The sequence below is a fragment of the Salmo trutta genome, unplaced genomic scaffold (assembly GCF_901001165.1).
Source record: "Salmo trutta unplaced genomic scaffold, fSalTru1.1, whole genome shotgun sequence".
NCBI classification, from domain to species: Eukaryota; Metazoa; Chordata; class Actinopteri; order Salmoniformes; family Salmonidae; genus Salmo; species Salmo trutta.
In genome coordinates this window covers 1,494,043-1,515,285 of record NW_021823319.1, presented here as the reverse complement: position 1 = coordinate 1,515,285, position 21,243 = coordinate 1,494,043, and the positions used below count along the sequence as shown (strand labels likewise).

The following is a 21,243-nucleotide window of genomic DNA, read 5'->3' as shown; positions in this document are numbered from 1 at the left end:
GCCACGACACCTGGTAGGAGCGACCTGTCAGGTAGGCCGCAATCCAAGCGTGGGCCGCGCCGGAGATGCCCAACTCGGAGAGGGTGGAGAGGAGGATCTGATTGTTCACAGTATCAAAGGCAGCAGATAGGTCTAGAAGGATGAGAGCAGAGCAGAGGAGAGAGTTAGCTTTAGCAGTGCGGAGAGCCTCCGTGACACAGAAGAGCAGTCTCAGTTGAATGCCCAGTCTTGAAACCTGACTGATTAGGATCAAGAAGGTCATTCTGAGAGATAGCAGGAGAGCTGGCCAAGGACGGCACGTTCAAGAGTTTTGGAGAGAAAAGAAAGAAGGGATACTGGTCTGTAGTTGTTGACATCGGAGGGATCGAGTGTAGGTTTTTTCAGAAGGGGTGCAACTCTCGCTCTCTTGAAGACGGAAGGGACGTAGCCAGCGGTCAAGGATGAGTTGATGGGTGAGGTAGGGGAGAAGGTCTCCGGAAATGGTCTGGAGAAGAGAGGAGGGGATAGGGTCAAGTGGGCAGGTTGTTGGGCGGCCGGCCGTCACAAGACGCAAGATTTCATCTGGGGAGAGAGGGGAGAAAGAGGTCAAAGCACAGGGTAGGGCAGTGTGAGCAGGACCAGCGATGTCGTTTGACTTAGCAAACGAGGATCGGATATCATCAACCTTCTTTTCAAAATGGTTGACGAAGTCATCCGCAGAGAGGGAGGAGGGGGGGAGGGGGAGGAGGATTCAGGAGGGAGGAGAAGGTAGCAAAGAGCTTCCTAGGGTTAGAGGCAGATGCTTGGAATTTAGAGTTGTAGAAAGTGGCTTTAGCAGCAGAGACAGAAGAGGAGAATGTAGAGAGGAGGGAGTGAAAGGATGCCAGGTCCGCAGGGAGGCGAGTTTTCCTCCATTTCCGCTCGGCTGTTAGTATATAACACTACCACGGTCAGTAAGGGATTCGGTGTATTTTTCTACGGCTCCATCCGTTCTATTGTTCTGGTGAGGACATTGGGGAAGGCAGGGATCTATCAGACCCCAGAGGGGGGTATGATGGGAAGGCAGGGATCTATCAGACCCCAGAGGGGGGTATGATGGAGAACAGCGGGCTGTAATTGATAAATGATGTTCTATATTCCTAGCCTGCTGTTCTTGGGTCGTGTGTCCTCTCACTCAGATAGCGTGGTACTGTTCGGGCTAGAGTAGAAGAGAGTGTTTTTGAAGGCAGTGCTTGTTGTCTTCACCTCTAGTTAAAAGTATGATGGTGCTGGCAGCTCTTCTTCCAGCTCCTAAGCAACTTAAGTTTTTTTTTGTTTTATTTCTACAAGCATTTCTCTACACCCGCAATAACATCTGCAAAATGTGTATGTAACTAATAACATTTGATTATGGCACATCTAGGTCTGCAATTTAGTCATTTAGCAGACGCTCCGATTCAGAGCCACACAGTATTTAGTATATTAATCTTCAGATAGCTAGGTGGGACGACCACATATTACAGTAGTTAGTATATTCAGATAGCTAGGTGGGACGACCACATATTACAGTAGTTAGTATATTCAGATAGCTAGGTGGACAACCACATATTACAGTAGTTAGTATATTCAGATAGCTAGGTGGACAACCACATATTACAGTAGTTAATATATTCAGATAGCTAGGTGGACGACCACATATTACAGTAGTTAGTATATTCATCTTCAGATAGCTAGGTGGACGACCACATATTACAGTAGTTAGTATATTCATCTTCAGATAGCTAGGTGGAACAACCACATATTACAGTAGTTAGTATATTCAGATAGCTAGGTGGGACAACCACATATTACAGTAGTTAGTATATTCAGATAGCTAGGTGGAACAACCACATATTACAGTAGTTAGTATATTCAGATAGCTAGGTGGACAACCACATATTACAGTAAGTATATTCAGATAGCTAGGGGGGACGACCACATATTACAGTAGTTAGTATATTCAGATAGCTAGGGGGGACGACCACATATTACAGTAGTTAGTATATTCAGATAGCTAGGTGGGACAACCACATATTACAGTAGTTAGTATATTCAGATAGCTAGGTGGACAACCACATATTACAGTAGTATATTCAGATAGCTAGGTGGACAACCACATATTACAGTAGTTAGTATATTCAGATAGCTAGGTGGACAACCACATATTACAGTAGTTAGTATATTCAGATAGCTAGGGGGGACGACCACATATTACAGTAGTTAGTATATTCAGATAGCTAGGTGGACAACCACATATTACAGTATTTAGTATATTCAGATAGCTAGGTGGACAACCACATATTACAGTAAGTATATTCAGATAGCTAGGGGGGACGACCACATATTACAGTAGTTAGTATATTCAGATAGCTAGGTGGACAACCACATATTACAGTAAGTATATTCAGATAGCTAGGGGGGACGACCACATATTACAGTAGTTAGTATATTCAGATAGCTAGGGGGGACGACCACATATTACAGTAGTTAGTATATTCAGATAGCTAGGTGGACAACCACATATTACAGTAGTTAGTATATTCAGATAGCTAGGTGGACAACTACATATTACAGTAGTTAGTATATTCAGATAGCTAGGTGGGACAACCACATATTACAGTAGTTAGTATATTCAGATAGCTAGGTGGACAACCACATATTACAGTAGTTAGTATATTCAGATAGCTAGGTGGGACGACCACATATTACAGTAGTTAGTATATTCAGATAGCTAGGTGGACAACCACATATTACAGTAGTTAGTATATTCAGATAGCTAGGTGGACAACCACATATTACAGTAGTTAGTATATTCAGATAGCTAGGTGGACGACCACATATTACAGTAGTTAGTATATTCAGATAGCTAGGTGGAACAACCACATATTACAGTAGTTAGTATATTCAGATAGCTAGGTGGGACGACCACATATTACAGTAGTTAGTATATTCAGATAGCTAGGGGGGACGACCACATATTACAGTAGTTAGTATATTCAGATAGCTAGGTGGACAACCACATATTACAGTAGTTAGTATATTCAGATAGCTAGGTGGACAACCACATATTACAGTAGTTAGTATATTCAGATAGCTAGGGGGGACGACCACATATTACAGTAGTTAGTATATTCAGATAGCTAGGTGGGACGACCACATATTACAGTAGTTAATATCTTCAGATAGCTAGGTGGGACAACCACATATTACAGTAGTTAATATATTCAGATAGCTAGGTGGACAACCACATATTACAGTAGTTAGTATATTCAGATAGCTGGTGGGACAACCACATATTACAGTAGTTAGTATATTCAGATAGCTAGGTGGGACGACCACATATCCTGACCTTGCACTTGAGTTTGTTCTTCACAGAAGACATCGCCTACTTACTCCTCGCTGTCTTTCCATTGGCCAGGTTCTACTGTATTCTCCCATCATGAGCATCCCAAGGGGAGACTTTGGCTCAGGGAGCTGCAGACCAGAGAAACAGAGCTCTGTCATAAACCGGTGCCGTAGACTCGGCCGGGGTCGTGGCCGGTGACGTAGACTCGGCCGGGGTCGTGGCCGGTGACGTAGACTCGGCCGGGGTCGTGGCCGGGGACGTAGACTCGGCCGGGGTCGTGGCCGGGGACGTAGACTCGGCCGGGGTCGTGGCCGGGGACGTAGACTCGGCCGGGGTCGTAGACTCGGCCGGGGTCGTAGACTCGGCCGGGGACGTAGACTCGGCCGGGGTCGTGGCCGGGGACGTAGACTCGGCCGGGGTCATGGAGATTGCAGCTGCCCCACTGTGGCGGTTACCTCAGGTTGTCTTCTGTATTAAGTTTTGATAGCAGCCCAATTTTCTGCACTTTCCTAATTTGGAAAAGTTTTCTGAAGAATGTGTTTTTGTCCAGTAATAAAACACAAAGCATTTTTCAACAGATGAAAAAAATTGTGGTGGAAATTACCATCGTTTTCAGATTTTATACTTTTTTTTTTTCTTCATAATTGGAATATAGCTCTTCAAAGAAAGCCAGCGATTTGAGATAATTATCTCCAGTGTGTGTATAAAAACCCCCTTGCTGCAGAGTGTGTAGGAGTCCTCTGAGCTATGCAATTACACAAGAGACAAGTGCGGCAAAATCCCAGGTGTCCGTACTACACTATAGCAGTGTAGTACGCCGGCACTATACCCACTCACAGAGCATCAGACCAGTGATGAACGGTACCTTTTTTTTATGTAACGGTGGCTAATTAAACTCTGTCCTATTATCTCTGCTGAGCTCCAAGCCGCAGTGAAGAGTATGGTGGAGAGATCCCATGTCCGTCTGTATGAAGATACAACTCAATAGGCCTAGTGGATGTATTCATCTGTCTACTGTGTATTCAGGCCATCCCTCCTCCTCCTTGTAGTACGATGCCGTCGTTCTCAAGCCCTCTTTTCGTTCATTGGGTGGAACATTAACATGTGGAAATCCATGTTTTATATTTAACACAATGGTTAGATGAGGACGTCTACAGTTTTAATCAGAATTGACTATTAATATATTTGAATACATGTTTAAAAATAACCCTCAATTCTCTACCTTTAGGCAAGTCAGTTAAGAACAAATTCTTATTTACAATGACGGCCTACTGGGGAACAGTGGGGTTAACTGCCTTGTTCAGGGTCAGAATGACAGATGTTTACCTTGTCAGCTCGGGGATTTGATATAGCAACCTTTCAGGTTACTGGTCCAACGCTCTAACCACTAGTCTACCTGTCTCTAACCACTAGGCTCCCTGTCTCTAACCACTAGGCTCCCTGCCTCTAACCACTAGGCTCCCTGCCTCTAACCACTAGGCTCCCTGCCTCTAACCACTAGGCTCCCTGCCTCTAACCACTAGGCTCCCTGCCTCTAACCACTAGGCTCCCTGCCTCTAACCACTAGGCTCCCTGCCTCTAACCACTAGGCTCCCTGCCTCTAACCACTAGGCTCCCTGCCTCTAACCACTAGGCTACCTGCCTCTAACCACTAGGCTACCTGCCTCTAACCACTAGGCTACCTGCCTCCCCCCTCTAACCACTAGGCTCCCTGCCTCTAACCACTAGGCTCCCTGCCTCTAACCACTAGGCTACCAGCCTCTAACCACTAGGCTACCTGCCGCCCTGTTACATTTGTAATGAAACTAGGTTTCCGTGTGTGTGTGAGAGAGATGTGGTTGTACAATAAGACTAATGAAATGCCTGCAATATGAAATCACACCAGTTCTTGTATTGGCTACTTTTCCAAGTAGTGTCCATGTATTTCTACCCAGACAATAAGTTCTCAGCTCTAAATGAAGGGCGTGTGTTGGTCTGTATCCTAGCCACTGTCCAGGGGCCGCAGGTCTGTATCCACTGGCCAGGGGCCACAGGTCTGTATCATATCCTAGACACTGTCCAGGGGCCGCAGGTCTGTATCCACTGGCCAGGGGCCACAGGTCTGTATCCAGGGGCCACATTCACATGGATATTAAAACACTCTGTATTGTAACATTCTGTTATTGCTCTGAGTTGATGATGTCATCCCTGCAGTTGTTTCTCCATTGTCTATCTATGCTGTCTGTAGTCCTAGGTTATGGCTGGCTCCCAAATGGCACCCTATTACCTATGGGTCCGGGGTCAAAAGTAGTGCACTAAATAGGGAATAGGGTTCGGTGTGGGACACACAGCGTAGATTCTAATTCAAAACCCTGTTCCCATCTGTTATGGTTATGTTGAATCCCACATAAACCAGTTAGCAGACACTTTGACCCATTTTATTTTTTGTCTGTTGTCTTGATAATCAGCCTTTAATAATGCTCAGCATCAATATGCTCTTTTTAAACCTCCATTTTGCTTTAGTTAATGGAGTCACAGAGAGGCGGTCAGTGAATGCTCTGGGGGTTAATGACATTAAGACATGTTTGTAAAGGGCTAAATTAAATCAGTCATAGATTGTAGCTCAGTCAAGTCATGCCAGACAACCAGACAAACCCCATTGAAGAGGGAGAGAGGAGATTCCTATTCTAACCTCACAGCAAATGCACTTATGTTGTAGGGACATAAAGTAAGTGGGTCTGGGTTATGAATGGAGCTAAATGGTTATTGGTGCTAGCTGGGGCTCTAATGGCTTCCGGCTAGTCCTGTTAGCCCTGTTGGACCATCCGTTTACACTGCTGCTACTCTCATATCCTGATGCCCAGTCCCCTTACCCCTATACATATCTACCTCTTGTCCCCTTCCCCCTATACATATCTACCTCTTGTCCCCTTCCCCCTATACATATCTACCTCCATCACTCCAGTATCCCTGTACATTGTTAATATGGTACTGAACTGACCCTGTATATAGTCACCTTATCCCTACATACAGTACCGTTCAAACGTTTGGGGTCACTTAGAAATGTCCTTGTTTTCCATGAAATGAGTTGCAAAATGAATAAGAAATATAGTCAAGGTTGTAAAAAAAAGATTTTTCATTTAAATAATTGTGTCCTTCAAACTTTGCTTTTGTCAAAGAATCCTTCATTTGCATCAATTACAGCCTTGCAGACCTTTGGATTCTAGTGGTCAATTTGTTGTGGTAATCTAAGAGATTTTCCCCCCCATCCTACCTGAGGCACCTCCCACAAGTTGGATTGGCTTGATGAGCACTTCTTACGTACCATACGGTCAAGCTTTCTCCCACAACAGCTCAATAGGGTTGAGATCCAGTGACTGTGCTGGCCACTCCATTATAGACAGAATACCAGCTGACTGCTTCTTCCCTAAATAGTTCTTGTGTAGTTTGGAGCTGTGCTTTGGGTCATTGTCCTGTTATAGGAGGAAATTGGCTCCAATTAAGCGCTGTCCACAGGGTATGGAGGTGCAAAATGGAGTGACAGCCTTCCTTCCTCAAGATCCCTGTTACCCTGAACCACTCTCCCACTTTACCACCTCTGAAACACCCCCAGACCATCACATTGCCTCCACCATGCTTGACAGATGACATCACTCCTCCAGCATATTTTCATTTTTTTTCTGCGTCGCACGAATGTTCTTTGATCCAAACACCTCAAACTTAGATTTGTCTGTCCATAACTTTTTTTCCAATCTTCCTCTGTCCAGTGTGTTATTTTGCCCATCTTAATATTTTATTTTTTATTGGCCAGTTTGAGATATGGCTTTTTCTTTGCAACTCTGCCTAGAAGGCCAGCATCCCGGAGTCACCTCTTCACTGTTGACGTTGAGACTGGTGGTTTGTGGGTACTATTTAATGAAGCTGCCAGTTGAGGATTTGTGAGGCGTCTGTTTCTCGAACTAGACACTAATGTACTTGTCCTCTTTGTGCACCGGGGCCTCCCACTCTTTCTATTCTGGTTAGAGACAGTTTGAGCTGTTCTGTGAAGGGAGTAGTACACAGCGTTGTATGAGATCTTCAATTTCTTGGCATTTTCTCACATGGAATAGCCTTCATTTCTCAGAACAAGAATGGACTGACAAGTTTTAGAAGAAAGGTCTTTGTTTCTGGCCATTTTGAGCCTGTAATCGAACCCTGAAATGCTGATGCTCCAGATACTCAACTAGTCTAAAGACGGCCAGATTTATGCTTTTTAATTAGCACAACCGTTTTCAGCTGTGCTACCATAATTGCAAGAGGGTTTTCTAATGATCAATTAGCCTTTTGAAACGATAAACTTGGATTAGCAAACACAACGTGCCATTGTAACACAGGAGTGATGGTTGCTGATAATGGGCCTCTGTACGCCTATGTAGATATTCCATTAAAAAATCAGCTGTTTCCAGCTACAAGTCATTTACAACATTAACAATGTCTACACAGTATTGCTGATCAATTTAATATTACTTTAATGAACACAAATTGCTTTTCTTTCAAGAACAAGGACATTTTCTAAGTGACCCCAAACTTTTGAATGGTAGTGTATCTACCTCCATCACTCCAGTATCTACAGGCAGGTGATGGTCCGTTCTAGATCCTTGGTTTTAGGTTTTATTTATTCGCACAAAAGAAAAGTGAAAGACAACGGTGCAGATATAAACTTCAGGTTGGAAGACCAAAAGGGCTGATATGAAGCACTAATAGAAGTACAAAAAACTGTTTGTTCAATCAGTTAAACAGCATATTAATTGTACATGATATACTCCGTATACAAGAAAAAACATGTTTGATTATGTGAGGTTAGGCTACATGGAGATTACTGAGTAGTTTAATTTATATCAATCAATATTATTTTTTTAGATAATTCATTTATTTGGAACATTCAGAAAATGTGTCCATACCTGAGTTGGCTTCATTAATTAGTGAATCAAAATTATTGTGATTTTTTTTTTTAATTTTTTTTAATTTTTTTAATTTATTATTTTTTTTTAATCAAATTGGTATCTTCAGCAAAGAGAAGGAAGTATGGTAGAAGACCCAGCAGAAATGTCATCTGATATAGATTTAGGAGATTCTAGAATCCTACAGGTAGACCACAGGGACACCAGTCTCCATTCAGAGAAGATGGTCCACTGACAGACATTTTACAACAGAAGTCCTTTCCCCCTCAAAAGGAAAGTGAGCCGTCTGTGGTCACGTCTTGAAAGGGGGTGAACCGACGGTGGGACTTGTGACATACCAGACAGTAAATAAAACGAACAGAGAAAAGGAGTTGTCTTGTTGAAATGTGAGGGACTTGAGGGCTGGATGAAGTCATCCTGACAGAAAATAAGGTGAGGGAGGAGATGGTTAGTTCTTTAGTGTGACTCCCTCCACTCCCCCACCCTTCACCCTCAGGGCTCTGTGCTCTCAGTGGAGGCTCACACACAGGCCTCTCATCTCCCCTCTCCGTGCCTGGACCAGTTACAAACCCCTGAGGTCTTCTCTGATGGTTAAACCTGTAACTCTAGACAGAGACCAAATCAGAGGGAGAAAGAGTTGTACCATATCGAACCTTTTTTTTATTTTTTTTAAATTTAACTAGGCAGTTAAAGAACAAATTCTTATTTACAATGACGGCCTACCCTGGCCAAACCCTAACCCGGATGACGCTGGGCCGATTGGGTGTCCCATAGGGCGGTGCACAATCACGGCCGGTTGTAATACAGCCTGGAATCAAACCAGGGTCTGTAGTGACGCCTCTAGCACAGATGCAGTGCCTTAGACCACTGCACCGTTCCGGAGCCCCTTTACCCATCACTGTGTAATCTAGCTGTACACTGTGCTAGTATGGATATTAATACAACTGGGACAAAGTTGTGAGTGGACTAGGGTTCAGGTAGCCTGGGGTGGATTATAATGTAGCCTGGGGGGGGGGATTATAATGTAGCCTGGGGGGGGGGATTATAATGTAGCCTGGGGTGGGGGGATTATAATGTAGCCTGGGGGGGGGATTATAATGTAGCCTGGGGGGGGGGGATTATAATGTAGCCTGGGGGGGGGGGATTATAATGTAGCCTGGGGGGGATTATAATGTAGCCTGGGGGGGGGATTATAATGTAGCCTGGGGGGGGGGATTATAATGTAGCCGGGGGGGGGGGGATTATAATGTAGCCGGGGGGGGGGGATTATAATGTAGCGGGGGGGGGGGGGATTATAATGTAGCCTGGGGGGGGGGTTATAATGTAGCCTGGGGGGGGGGGGATTATAATGTAGCCTGGGGGGGGGGGGGGGATTATAATGTAGCCTGGGGGGGGGGGGGGATTATAATGTAGCCTGGGGGGGGGGGGGGGGGATTATAATGTAGCCTGGGGGGGGGGATTATAATGTAGCCTGGGGGTGGATTATAATGTAGCCTGGGGGTGGATTATAATGTAGCCTGGGTGCCTGTCTGTTCCTGCTCTCTTGCCAACTCTTTATAGAACTGTCATGCTAGACATTGGATTGACAATAGTAATGTAGTAGGCGAGATCAGGTCTGGGGGGCCGGGCTGGGATTTATAAACATTATTCAATATTATACACAGACAGGTCTTCTCACAGTTCTGGGGGGGGATTCACAGACAGAAATATAATTAATTATATTTCATTGATCAGAGTGAGGTAGTTTTAAAGATAACAGATGCAGTGTCTCTATAGTTGTAAAGATAATATATATATATATATATATATATATATATATATATATATATATACTGTGTGTGTGAAGTTGGAAGTTTACATACACTTAGATTGGAGACATTTTAAAACTCATTTTTCAACCACTCCACACATTTGTTGTTAACAAACTATAGTTTTGGCAAGTCGGTTAGGACATCTACTTTGTGCATGACACAAGTCATTTTTTCCAACAATTGTTGACACTTATAATTCACTGTCACAATTCCAGTGGGTCAGAAGTTAACTTGGTGTATGTAGACTGTGCCTTTAAACAGCTTGGAACATTCCAGAAAATTATGTCATGGCTTTAGAAGCTTCTGATAGGCTAATTGACATCATTTGAGTCAATTGGAGGTGTACCTGTGGCTGTATTTCAAGGCCTACCTTCAAACTCAGTCCCTCGTTGCTTAACATCATGGGAAAATCAAAGAAATCAGCCAAGACCTCAGGGGGGGAAAAATTGTCGACCTCCCCAAGTCTGGTTCATCCTTGGGAGAAATTTTCAAACGCCTGAATGTACCACATTCCTCTGTACAAACAATAGTACGCAAGTATAAACACCGTGGGACCACGCAGCCGTCATACCGCTCAGGAAGGAGACGTGTTCTGTCTCCTAGAGATGAACGTACTTTGCTGCGAAAAGTGCAAATCTTTTACATTTTACATTTAAGTCATTTAGCAGACGCTCTTATCCAGAGCGACTTACAAATTGGTGCATTCACCTTATGATATCCAGTGGAACAACCACTTTACAATAGTGCATCTAAGTCTTTTGGGGGGGGGGGGGGTAGAAGGATTACTTTATCCTGAGCGGGAACTGTGCTTCCTCAAAGGTAGGGGGGCCAGCAGGCCAATCAATCCCAGAACAACAGCAAATGACCTTGTGAAGATGCTGGAGGAAACGGGTACAAAATTCTCTATCCACAGTAAAACGAGTCCTATATCGACATAACCTGAAAGGCCGTTCAGCAAGGAAGAAGCCACTGCTCCAAAACTGCCATAAAAAAACCAGACTACGGTTTGCAACTGCACATGGGGAAAAAGATCGACTTTTTGGAGAAATGTCCTCTGGTCTGATGAAACAAAAATATAACTATTTGGCCATAATGACCATTGTTATGTTTGGAGGAAAAAGGGGGAGACTTGCAAGCCGAAGAACACCATCCCAACCGTGAAGCACGGGGGTGGCAGCATCATGTTGTGGGGGTGCTTTGCTGCAGGAGGGACTGGTGCACTTCACAAAATAGATGGCATCATGAAGAAAATTATATGGATATATTGAAGCAACATCTCAAGACATCAGTCAGGATGTTAAAGCTTGGTTGCAAATGGGTCTTCCAAATGGACAATGACCCCAAGCATACTTCCAAAGTTGTGGCAAAATGGCTTAAGGACAACACAGTCAAGGTATTGGAGTGGGCATCACAAAGCCCTGCGCTCAATCATATAGAAAATTTGTGGGCAGAACTGAAAAAGCGTGTGTGAGCAAGGAGGCCCACAAACCTGACTCAGTTACACCAGCTCTGTCAGGAGGAATGGGCCAGAATTCACCCAACTCATTCTGGGAAGCTTGTGGAAGGCTACCCAAAACATTTGACCCAATGGAGGGTCATCAAGGGGGTGGTAGCACGATGTCCTCTACCAGTCTCCTGATCCATCAACCTCTAGGGTGTGATTTAGGGCACACCTCTACTATTACAATGATCATGTTCAATCGCAGACAAAAGAACTAAGGCTTTGTCCTACATGGCACTCTATTCTCTAATCAGTGCACTACTTTCGACCAAGAACCATAGGGAATGGAGTGCCGTTTTTAGGCCCTCACCCTAAATCTCACATACAGGGTATTTTCCCACTTCCTGATGGACAACGATGCTTATCTGTCTTCTTTTTTTTTTTCTTTTTTTTGATGCTCTCAGTAATAAAATACCTTAGTGGGCGTCCACAATGACTCCCACCCATGGACAAGGACCGATACATTGAGACTCCTACTGTCTCTGCCATTTTAACCTAAAAGGCTTCCCCCCCCCCCCCCAAAACCATTTTTATGGATGGACTACCTAGACATGAAAGAGCATGGAGACTAAATAATAATTTAAATGTTCTACAGTACGGTGGGCTTTAAGCTAGAGAAAATACAACTGTGAGAAGGGGAGTGTTTTAATACAGGCCCCCGTACTTCCATCCCTCTGTAAATGGAGACAAAAATATATGTAATGTACACAGTGTTCTTTTGAACAGGATGTTCTTCCTGTTACCTGAACAACTAGATCTTGTTAAGACATCTGTTGTCACTCAGACAAAGCATGAATAGGGGATCAGAAGTGTATTAAGTCCAATGAATGTAGGGACTAGAACTTCAAGACGTGATAAATGACAGGTAGATGATAGCTGGCCCACTAGGAGACGTGGTAGGTAGATGATGGGTGAATCATAATGATTCGCTACATGCTTCAACACTCAGTGGTTCTGTGAGCTTTTTGTGGCCTACCACTTTGTGGCTGAGCCGTTGTTGCTCCTAGACGTTTCCACTTCACAATAACAGCACTTACCGTTGACCGGGGCAGCTCTAATAGGGGGGGGGGGATATATACACATCACATGCACAAATATGCTGATGGCTGCGTTCCCCCCCCCCCCCCCGCTACATATAGGCTGATGGCTACACTGTTCCTCCTGCTACATATAGGCTGATGGCTACGCTGTTCACCCCCCCCCTGTCTACATATAGGCTGATGGCTACACTGTTCCCTGTCCCCCCCTGTCTACATATAGGCTGATGGCTACACTGTTCTTGTCTACATATAGGCTGATGGCTACGCTGTTCACCCCCCCCCCCCCCTGTCTACATATAGGCTGATGGCTACGCTGTTCACCCCCCCCCCCTGTCTACATAGAGGCTGATGGCTACACTGTTCCTGTCTACATAGAGGCTGATGGCTACGCTGTTCACCCCCCCTGTCTACATATAGGCTGATGGCTACGCTGTTCCTGTCTACATATAGGCTGATGGCTACGCTGTTCCTGTCTACATATAGGCTGATGGCTACGCTGTTCCTGTCTACATATAGGCTGATGGCTATGCTGTTCCCCCCCGCTACATAGAGGCTGATGGCTACGCTGTTTCCCCCCCGCCCCCCGTCTACATAGAGGCTGATGGCTACGCTGTTTCCCCCCCGCCCCCCGTCTACATAGAGGCTGATGGCTACGCTGTCCCCCCCCCCCCACTACATAGAGGCTGATGGCTACGCTGTCCCCCCCCCCCCCCCCCCACTACATAGAGGCTGATGGCTACGCTGTCCCCCCCCCCCACTACATAGAGGCTGATGGCTACGCTGTTCCCCCCCCCCCCACTACATAGAGGCTGATGGCTACGCTGTTCCCCCCCCCCCCCCACTACATAGAGGCTGATGGCTACGCTGTTCCCCCCCCCCCCCACTACATAGAGGCTGATGGCTACGCTGTTCCCCCCCCCCCCCGCTACATAGAGGCTGATGGCTACGCTGTTCCCCCCCCCCCCCCGCTACATAGAGGCTGATGGCTACGCTGTTCCCCCCCCCGCTACATAGAGGCTGATGGCTACGCTGTCCCCCCCCGCTACATAGAGGCTGATGGCTACGCTGTTCCCCCCCCGCTACATAGAGGCTGATGGCTACGCTGTTCCCCCCCCGCTACATAGAGGCTGATGGCTACGCTGTTCCCCCCCCGCTACATAGAGGCTGATGGCTACGCTGTTCCCCCCCCTGCTACATAGAGGCTGATGGCTACGCTGTTCCCCCCCCTGCTACATAGAGGCTGATGGCTACGCTGTTCCCCCCCCTGCTACATAGAGGCTGATGGCTACGCTGTCCCCCCCCCCCCCCCCCCCCCGCTACATAGAGGCTGATGGCTACGCTGTTCCCCCCCCCCCCGCTACATAGAGGCTGATGGCTACGCTGTTCCCCCCCCCCCCCCCCCCCGCTACATAGAGGCTGATGGCTACGTTTCTCTTTCTTCACTGACGAAAGAGGGACTCTGTCACAATGGCTGCATAGTATTCTGTTATTCAACAGAACTAGGTAGCCTGTTTCTGGTTGGAAACCTGTTCTCTTTGGAAGCCTTTCTCTCCCTGGCAGCTCCACCTGATCTACTGGGGCCAGAGTGAACGGTATGCAGTACAACAGGGCTTTGATTCAATCTGATAGCGGGATATAGGCATCGGGTCATTTTCTGATTGAGCCGGCATATGCAGCATTTAGTGCGTGGATGGGATCTCCTCCACCAAGGCCTTTTGAAGCCACAATGTCTGTGACCTACCATCTGAGTCCTGGCCCAGTGATTTTTGCTTCCTCCTTTCCTCTGCTTCCTGCCAGTCCCCCCCCCCCCCCCCCCCCCCCCCCCCCCCCCAGACAGGAAGCATCAGCTTGTCAGTATAGCTTGAGGTCAGAGGTGTCTGTAGAGGTATAGACCTCAGATCAGTCCCCACTGACCCCACACAGAGAGAGAGAGAGGTTCCAGAAGGTCAGAAACACCTCCAAGCCAGACTGACCACCATAACTTTTTAAAACAAACAGAACTTTTTTTATATAAGAAAGTTATTTAGAAAATTGTATTAGTTTGTGAAATTAGATGGGGGAGCTTTACATGTGGAGGACCACTGTGTTTTGTATGTAAATAAAGATACAATAAATAAGATTTCTCTCCTAAACGAAAGGTGACTCCTTATCTCACATCTCCTCTGTCGTCCCTTGTAGGTGACGGTGAAGATGTATCGACGTGGAGCTCCAGGCTGGCTGGGAAAGCCCCTGACCTCCACCAGCACCATCCCCTACAACACACACGTCATCTTCAGGCTCAACGGAGAGGAGACGGACGCCAGGATCCCTGCTAACACCATCCAAAGCATCACACTCAGCATATGACCTTTTAACCCTGGTTACGGCCCAACAGGTACCCTATATAGTTCACTAGTTTTTAGTGCGCTGGTATATGGAATAGGGTACCATTTTTTGGGATACATCGCAGACGGTGGATCTGTATGAGAAACTAGCCTCTTCTCCACAGTCTGCAGGTTTTAGGTGTGTGTGTGCTGTTTTCTAAACTACCAGGTTGGGTATCTGCTGAATCAGTCACTATTTAAACTAATTTACCCAACTCATTATTTTTGGCCCTTTAAGACCAGAAGGGCAAAAGGAGTCAAGGGGATTGTTGATAACTGAAGGACCCTGTAGTGAGGCTTCAGTGACGACCTTCTATACTAGCTATCACACAACAATGAAAAAAAAAAATATATATATATATCTGCTATTTTTAGTTATAAGAGTACCTTTTTTTTTATCACATAGATCACTTAGTTGTGCTACACAGCATCCTGCAGGCTACCAAATGTCCCTTAACCACAGCTACACAGCAGGCTACCAAACGTCCCTTAACCACAGCTACACAGCAGGCTACCAAACGTCCCTTAACCACAGCTACACAGCAGGCTACCAAACGTCCCTTAACCACAGCTACACAGCAGGCTACCAAACGTCCCTTAACCACAGCTACACAGCAGGCTACCAAACGTCCCTTAACCACAGCTACACAGCATCCTGCAGGCTACCAAACGTCCCTTAACCACAGCTACACAGCATCCTGCAGGCTACCAAACATCCCTTAACCACAGCTACACTTGTCACCCTGTAAATCAAACCATTGTTATGCTGAAAATCTGTTTCATAATCAGCACTTAGCCTAATGTAAACTCTCCCGTTCGCAAACCGACTCGACTTGTTCCATCCGCAGTGGCCTGTCATACTCAACGACAATATTATGTTAATGAAGATGGTTCAGAACAATTAGCCTGATTAACTTCCTGTTGTTTTTGAATGATAATTCTAGTGTTTGGCCCCTGCCACTAACGTAGACATTAACTAGCCGTTATGTCTGTCGGTTTGATTGTGTCACCACTACATGGTTCAGCTGCGGAGTGTCTACCTAACGTGCTAATTGTTACAGTTAAAAACCACTGGCCCCTTAGTGTTAACGAGGGCTGGGGAAGGTACCTGTGTTACTGGCTGGCCCCTAGTGTTACCTGTATTACTGGCTGGCCCTTAGTGTTAATGAGGGCTGGGGAAGTTACCTGTATTACTGGCTGGCTCCTAGTGTTAATGAGGGCTGGGGAAGTTACCTGTATTACTGGCTGGCCCCTAGTGTTAACGAGGGCTGGGGACATTACCTGTGTTGCTGGCTGGGGACATTACCTGTATTGCTGGCTGGGGACTTTACCTATATTACTGGCTGGCCCTTAGTGTTAATGAGGGCTGGGGAAGTTACCTGTATTACCGGCTGGCCCCTAGTGTTAACGAGGGCTGGGGAAGTTACCTGTATTACTGGCTGGCCCCTAGTGTTAACGAGGGCTGGGGAAGTTACCTGTATTACTGGCTGGCCCCTAGTGTTAACGAGGGCTGGGGACATTACCTGTGTTGCTGGCTGGGGACATTACCTGTATTGCTGGCTGGGGACTTTACCTATATTACTGGCTGGCCCTTAGTGTTAACGAGGGCTAAGGAAGTTACCTGTATTACTGGCTGGCTCCTAGTGTTGATGAGGGCTGGGGAAGGTACCTGTATTACTGGCTGGCCCGTAGTGTTGCCTGTATTACCGGCTGGCCCCTAGTGTTAACGAGGGCTGGGGAAGTTACCTGTATTACTGGCTGTATTGGTTGGATGGCGTGTGATAAGGTCTGAGTTTCTGTACGTTTTTTTCTTATTAATACCGTCTTCTCTCTGGCAAGAGGATCTTCCAAGAGCTCACGTGTTCAGACCAAACCTGGGTTCAAATAGTATTTTTAAAATCATTTTCAGTAATTTAGCTGTGCTTTTATTGAGCTTGCCTTGTTTCAATAGAAAAGTCCCAAAAGTACAAACCTGGCACTCCAGGCAGGCTTAAGCAAACTCTTGAAGTATTTGAAAGATTGCAAATAGTATTTGACCCCAGGTCTGGTTCAACCAGGCTGCCCAGTACCACTTCATTTCTAGCTTTTAGTGTTACTTCTCATCAGTAGCACTACCTGTCACTCCACTGCTTTGCTAACAGCTAGCAATTGTATTTACTGTGTCTGGTATTGGGCCTAAATGAAGTTATTTCTACCAGGATATCAGTGCCTTGAGCTAATTCAGGAGAGGGGAATCTCTGTGGCATCTCGCTGACTAGCATCTCTCGACCTGAAACGACACTAGACTCAACTCAAGCTCCTCACTTTCCCAAAGGTCTGTTTATCTACATGTGCCTGGGGGTTGGGATGTTTGTTGGGTGTGGAAGCACTGAGCAGCACTACCCCGCGTGTGTGTGTATATATAATACCTACTCTCTATTCTCAGTGAAACCGTGGTTGCCTTGGGGCAGCCATTTTTCCAAGACATTGTTCATTGGTTTGTGTGTTGTTTTATACCTATGGGTGTGCATTCAAAATGGATGTATTGTGTTTATGTAACTATACCCATGTCTTATGTTCTGAATGTGTTGTTGGACTTGATATGTGCTCTCCTACTCAGCCGACTCAATGGTTTGTTCTCAGGAAAATGTAACTTTTTGAGACCGATGCTCCAACTAGTTTTACAAAGCCAGTAGGCCTGCTGTGGGACTCTAAAAGTAGACTACAGTAGGTTTACAGATTATACTGAATGTTTTAAAACAAGTCTTGACAATACTACAAGCAACTATACCATTTGTATTCAAAGGCATAATTAAGCCACACTCTGCATGCTTATTTTACTATTTATATGATTTCTTTTTTTAATAGAAATCTTTTGATTTATTAAATGAGCTATTCAAATGTTTGTACTACTTGATGTTTTTAAAAATAAAATGGTGTCAAAAATCTAATCTTGATAGTGTACTTGTTGTGTATCCTGAAGTCTCTCTCGGTACATGCACATCTCTCTGCACTCATCACAACTACACTGAACAAAAAATATAAAACGCAACATGTAAAGTGTTGGTCCCATGTTTCATGAGCTGAAATGAAAGATCACAGAAATGTTCCAGATGCACAAAAAAAGCTTATTTCTCTCAAATGTTCTGCACAAATTTGTTTACGTCCCTGTTAGTGAGCATTTCTCCTTTGCCAAGATAATCCATCCACCTGACAGGTGTGGCATATCAAGAAGCTGATTAAACAGCGTGATCATTACGAAGGTGCACCTTGTGCTGGGGACAATAAAAGGCCACTAAAATGTGTAGTTTAGTCACAAAACATAATGCCACAGATGCCTCAAGTTTAGAGAGCGTGGAATTGGCATGCTGACTGCAGGAATGATCTCCAGAGTTGTTGCCAGATAATTAAATGTTAATTTCTCGACTAAGCTGCCTCCCAATGTCATTTTAGAGAATTTGGCCTCGCCGCCACAGACCACATGTAACCACGACAGCCCAGGACCACCACATCCGGCATCTTCACCTGCGGGATCGTCTGAGACCAGCTACCCGGACAGCTGGTGAAACTGGGGGTTCGCAGAACTGAAGAATTTCTGCACAAACTGTCAGAAACCGTCTCAGGGAAGCTCATCTGCGTGCTCGTCATCCTCACCAGGGTCTTGACCTGACTGCAGTCTGGCGCCGTAACCAACTTTTTGAGGGCAAATGCTCACCTGGCATTCTGGAGAAGTGTGCTCTTCATGGATGAATCCCGTTTTCAGCTGTACTGGGCAGATGGCAGTCGTGGGTGAGCGGTTTGCTGATGTCAACGTTGTGAACAGAGTGCCCCATGGTGGAGGTGGGGATATGGTATGGGCCCCATGGTGGAGGTGGGGTTATGGTATGGGCCCCATGGTGGAGGTGGGGTTATGGTATGGGCCCCGTGGTGGAGTTATGGTATGGGCCCCGTGGTGGAGGTGGGGTTATGGTATGGGCCCCATGGTGGAGGTGGGGTTATGGTATGGGCCCCATGGTGGGGTTATGGTATGGGCCCCATGGTGGAGGTGGGGTTATGGTATGGGCCCCATGGTGGAGGTGGGGTTATGGTATGGGCCCCATGGTAGAGGTGGGGTTATGGTATGGGCAGGCATAAACTACAGACAACGAACACAATTGCATTTTATTGATGGCAATTTGAATGCACAGGGATACTGTGGTGAGATCCTGAGGCCCATCAGTACTTTACATGTCATCTGTCACTACTTTCCAAGACATCATCTGTCACTAGTTTGCCACAAGGTTTCATCAAAGTATTTTTGGGGAGATAATGGATATTTATCCATCAGCAGTAGTCCTTTATTCCCTACCCTTCAACAGAGTAGCCTGCGTGATGTCTGAACCATGGAGGATCCTAGCCCTTCAACAGCGTAGCCTGAGTGATCAAATCAAATCAAATTTATTTATATAGCCCTTCGTACATCAGCTGAAATCTCAAAGTGCTGTACAGAAACCCAGCCTAAAACCCCAAACAGCAAGCAATGCATGTGAAAGAAGCACGGTGGCTGGGAAAAACTCCCTAGGAAAAACTCCTGAGAAAGGCCAAAAACCTAGGAAGAAACCTAGAGAGGAACCAGACTATGAGGGGTGGCCAGTCCTCTTCTGGCTGTGCCGGGTGGATATTATAACAGAACATGGTCAAGATGTTAAAATGTTCGTAAATGACCAGCATGGTCAAATAATAATAATCATAGTAATTGTCGAGGGTGCAACAAGCACGTCCGGTGAACAGGTCAGGGTTCCGTAGCCGCAGGCAGAACAGTTGAAACTGGAGCAGCAGCATGGCCAGGTGGACTGGGGACAGCAAGGAGTCATCATGCCAGGTAGTCCTGAGGCATGGTCCTAGGGCTCAGGTCCTCCGAGAGAAAGAAAGAAAGAGAGAAAGAGAGAATTAGAGAGCATATTTACATTCACACAGGACACCGGATAAGACAAGAGAATACTCCGGATGTAACAGACTGACCCTAGCCCCCCCGACACATAAACTACTGCAGCATAAATACTGGAGGCTGAGACAGGAGGGATCAGAAGACACTGTGGCCCCATCCGATGATACCCCCAGACAGGGCCAAACAGGCAGGATATAACCCCACCCACTCTGCCAAAGCACAGCCCCCACACCACTAGAGGGATATCTACAACCACCAACCTACCGTCCGAAGACAAGGCCGAGTATAGCTCACAAAGATCTCCGCCACGGCACAACCCAAGGGGGGGGCGCCAACCCAGACAGGAAGACCACGTCAGTGGCTCAACCTACTCAAGTGACGCACCCCTCCCATGGACGGCATGGAAGAACACCAGTAAGTCAGTGATGTCTGAACCATGGAGGATCCTAGCCTTCAACAGCGTAGCCTGCATGATGTCTGAACCATGGAGGATCCTAGCCTTCAACAGCGTAGCCTGCATGATGTCTGAACCATGGAGGATCCTAGCCTTCAACAGCGTAGCCTGCGTGATGTCTGAACCATGACAGATGGGCAGGGATTAGGAACGGATGAATGTAAGGCTGGCCACAGGTAGACAATGGAGGGGCTCTGTTAGCATCAGTAGTGTGGTAGCCCGTTGGGAGGAGACAGTGTGACGCTCCACACACAGTTGGGAGGGGAAAGGGGGATGTGGTGGAGACCAGAACACAGGAACACGGTGCAACCAACCAGGTAACAAGGTAACCCGATCCAGGCTGGAATTCCATAGGGACGGCTGCAGATCAATGAGGGTTCTGTTTAAAGGGGGAAATCGTACAGGATATTGAGCTGAGTGCAGTGAACCCATCAAATTTTACATGCATCCTGTTGTGACTGTCTCTTTTGTAATGGCTGTTTAAATGAGCTGATTTAACCGGATTTACAACTATACCTATCCCTGTTTCATTGTATTTCTTGAACCAGGATATTCGGGCTCAGTAACTATGTATTTATTGAACCAGGATAGTCGACTCAGTAACTATGTATTTATTGAACCGGGATGGTCGACTCAGTAACTATGTATTTATTGAACCAGGATAGTCGACTCAGTAACTATGTATTTATTGAACCGCATAGTCGACTCAGTAACTATGTATTTATTGAACCGGGATAGTCGACTCAGTAGCTATGTATTTATTGAACCGGGATAGTCGACTCAGTAGCTATGTATTTATTGAACCGGGATAGTCGACTCAGTAGCTATGTATTTATTGAACCGGGATAGTCGACTCAGTAGCTATGTATTTATTGAACCGGGATAGTCGACTCAGTAGCTATGTAT

General features: G+C 46.0%; 1 protein-coding gene across 3 annotated transcripts in view; it reads left to right on the top strand.

Annotated features, from left to right (window-relative positions):
- Positions 1-17,907, top strand: part of LOC115190117 (uncharacterized) — a 37,557-nt gene extending 19,650 nt beyond the window's left edge. The window contains exons 8-9 of one of the 3 annotated variants that reach the window (XM_029748604.1): positions 14,793-14,988; positions 17,176-17,907. In XM_029748604.1, the coding sequence (XP_029604464.1) occupies positions 14,793-14,960 (168 nt within the window). In that variant the 3' untranslated portion in view covers positions 14,961-14,988; positions 17,176-17,907. Of the gene's footprint in view, positions 1-12,958; positions 13,071-14,792 lie in introns of those variants that run through there. The other 2 variants (XM_029748603.1, XM_029748605.1) reach the window with 2 other exon arrangements.
- Positions 17,908-21,243: the final 3,336 nt, after the last annotated feature.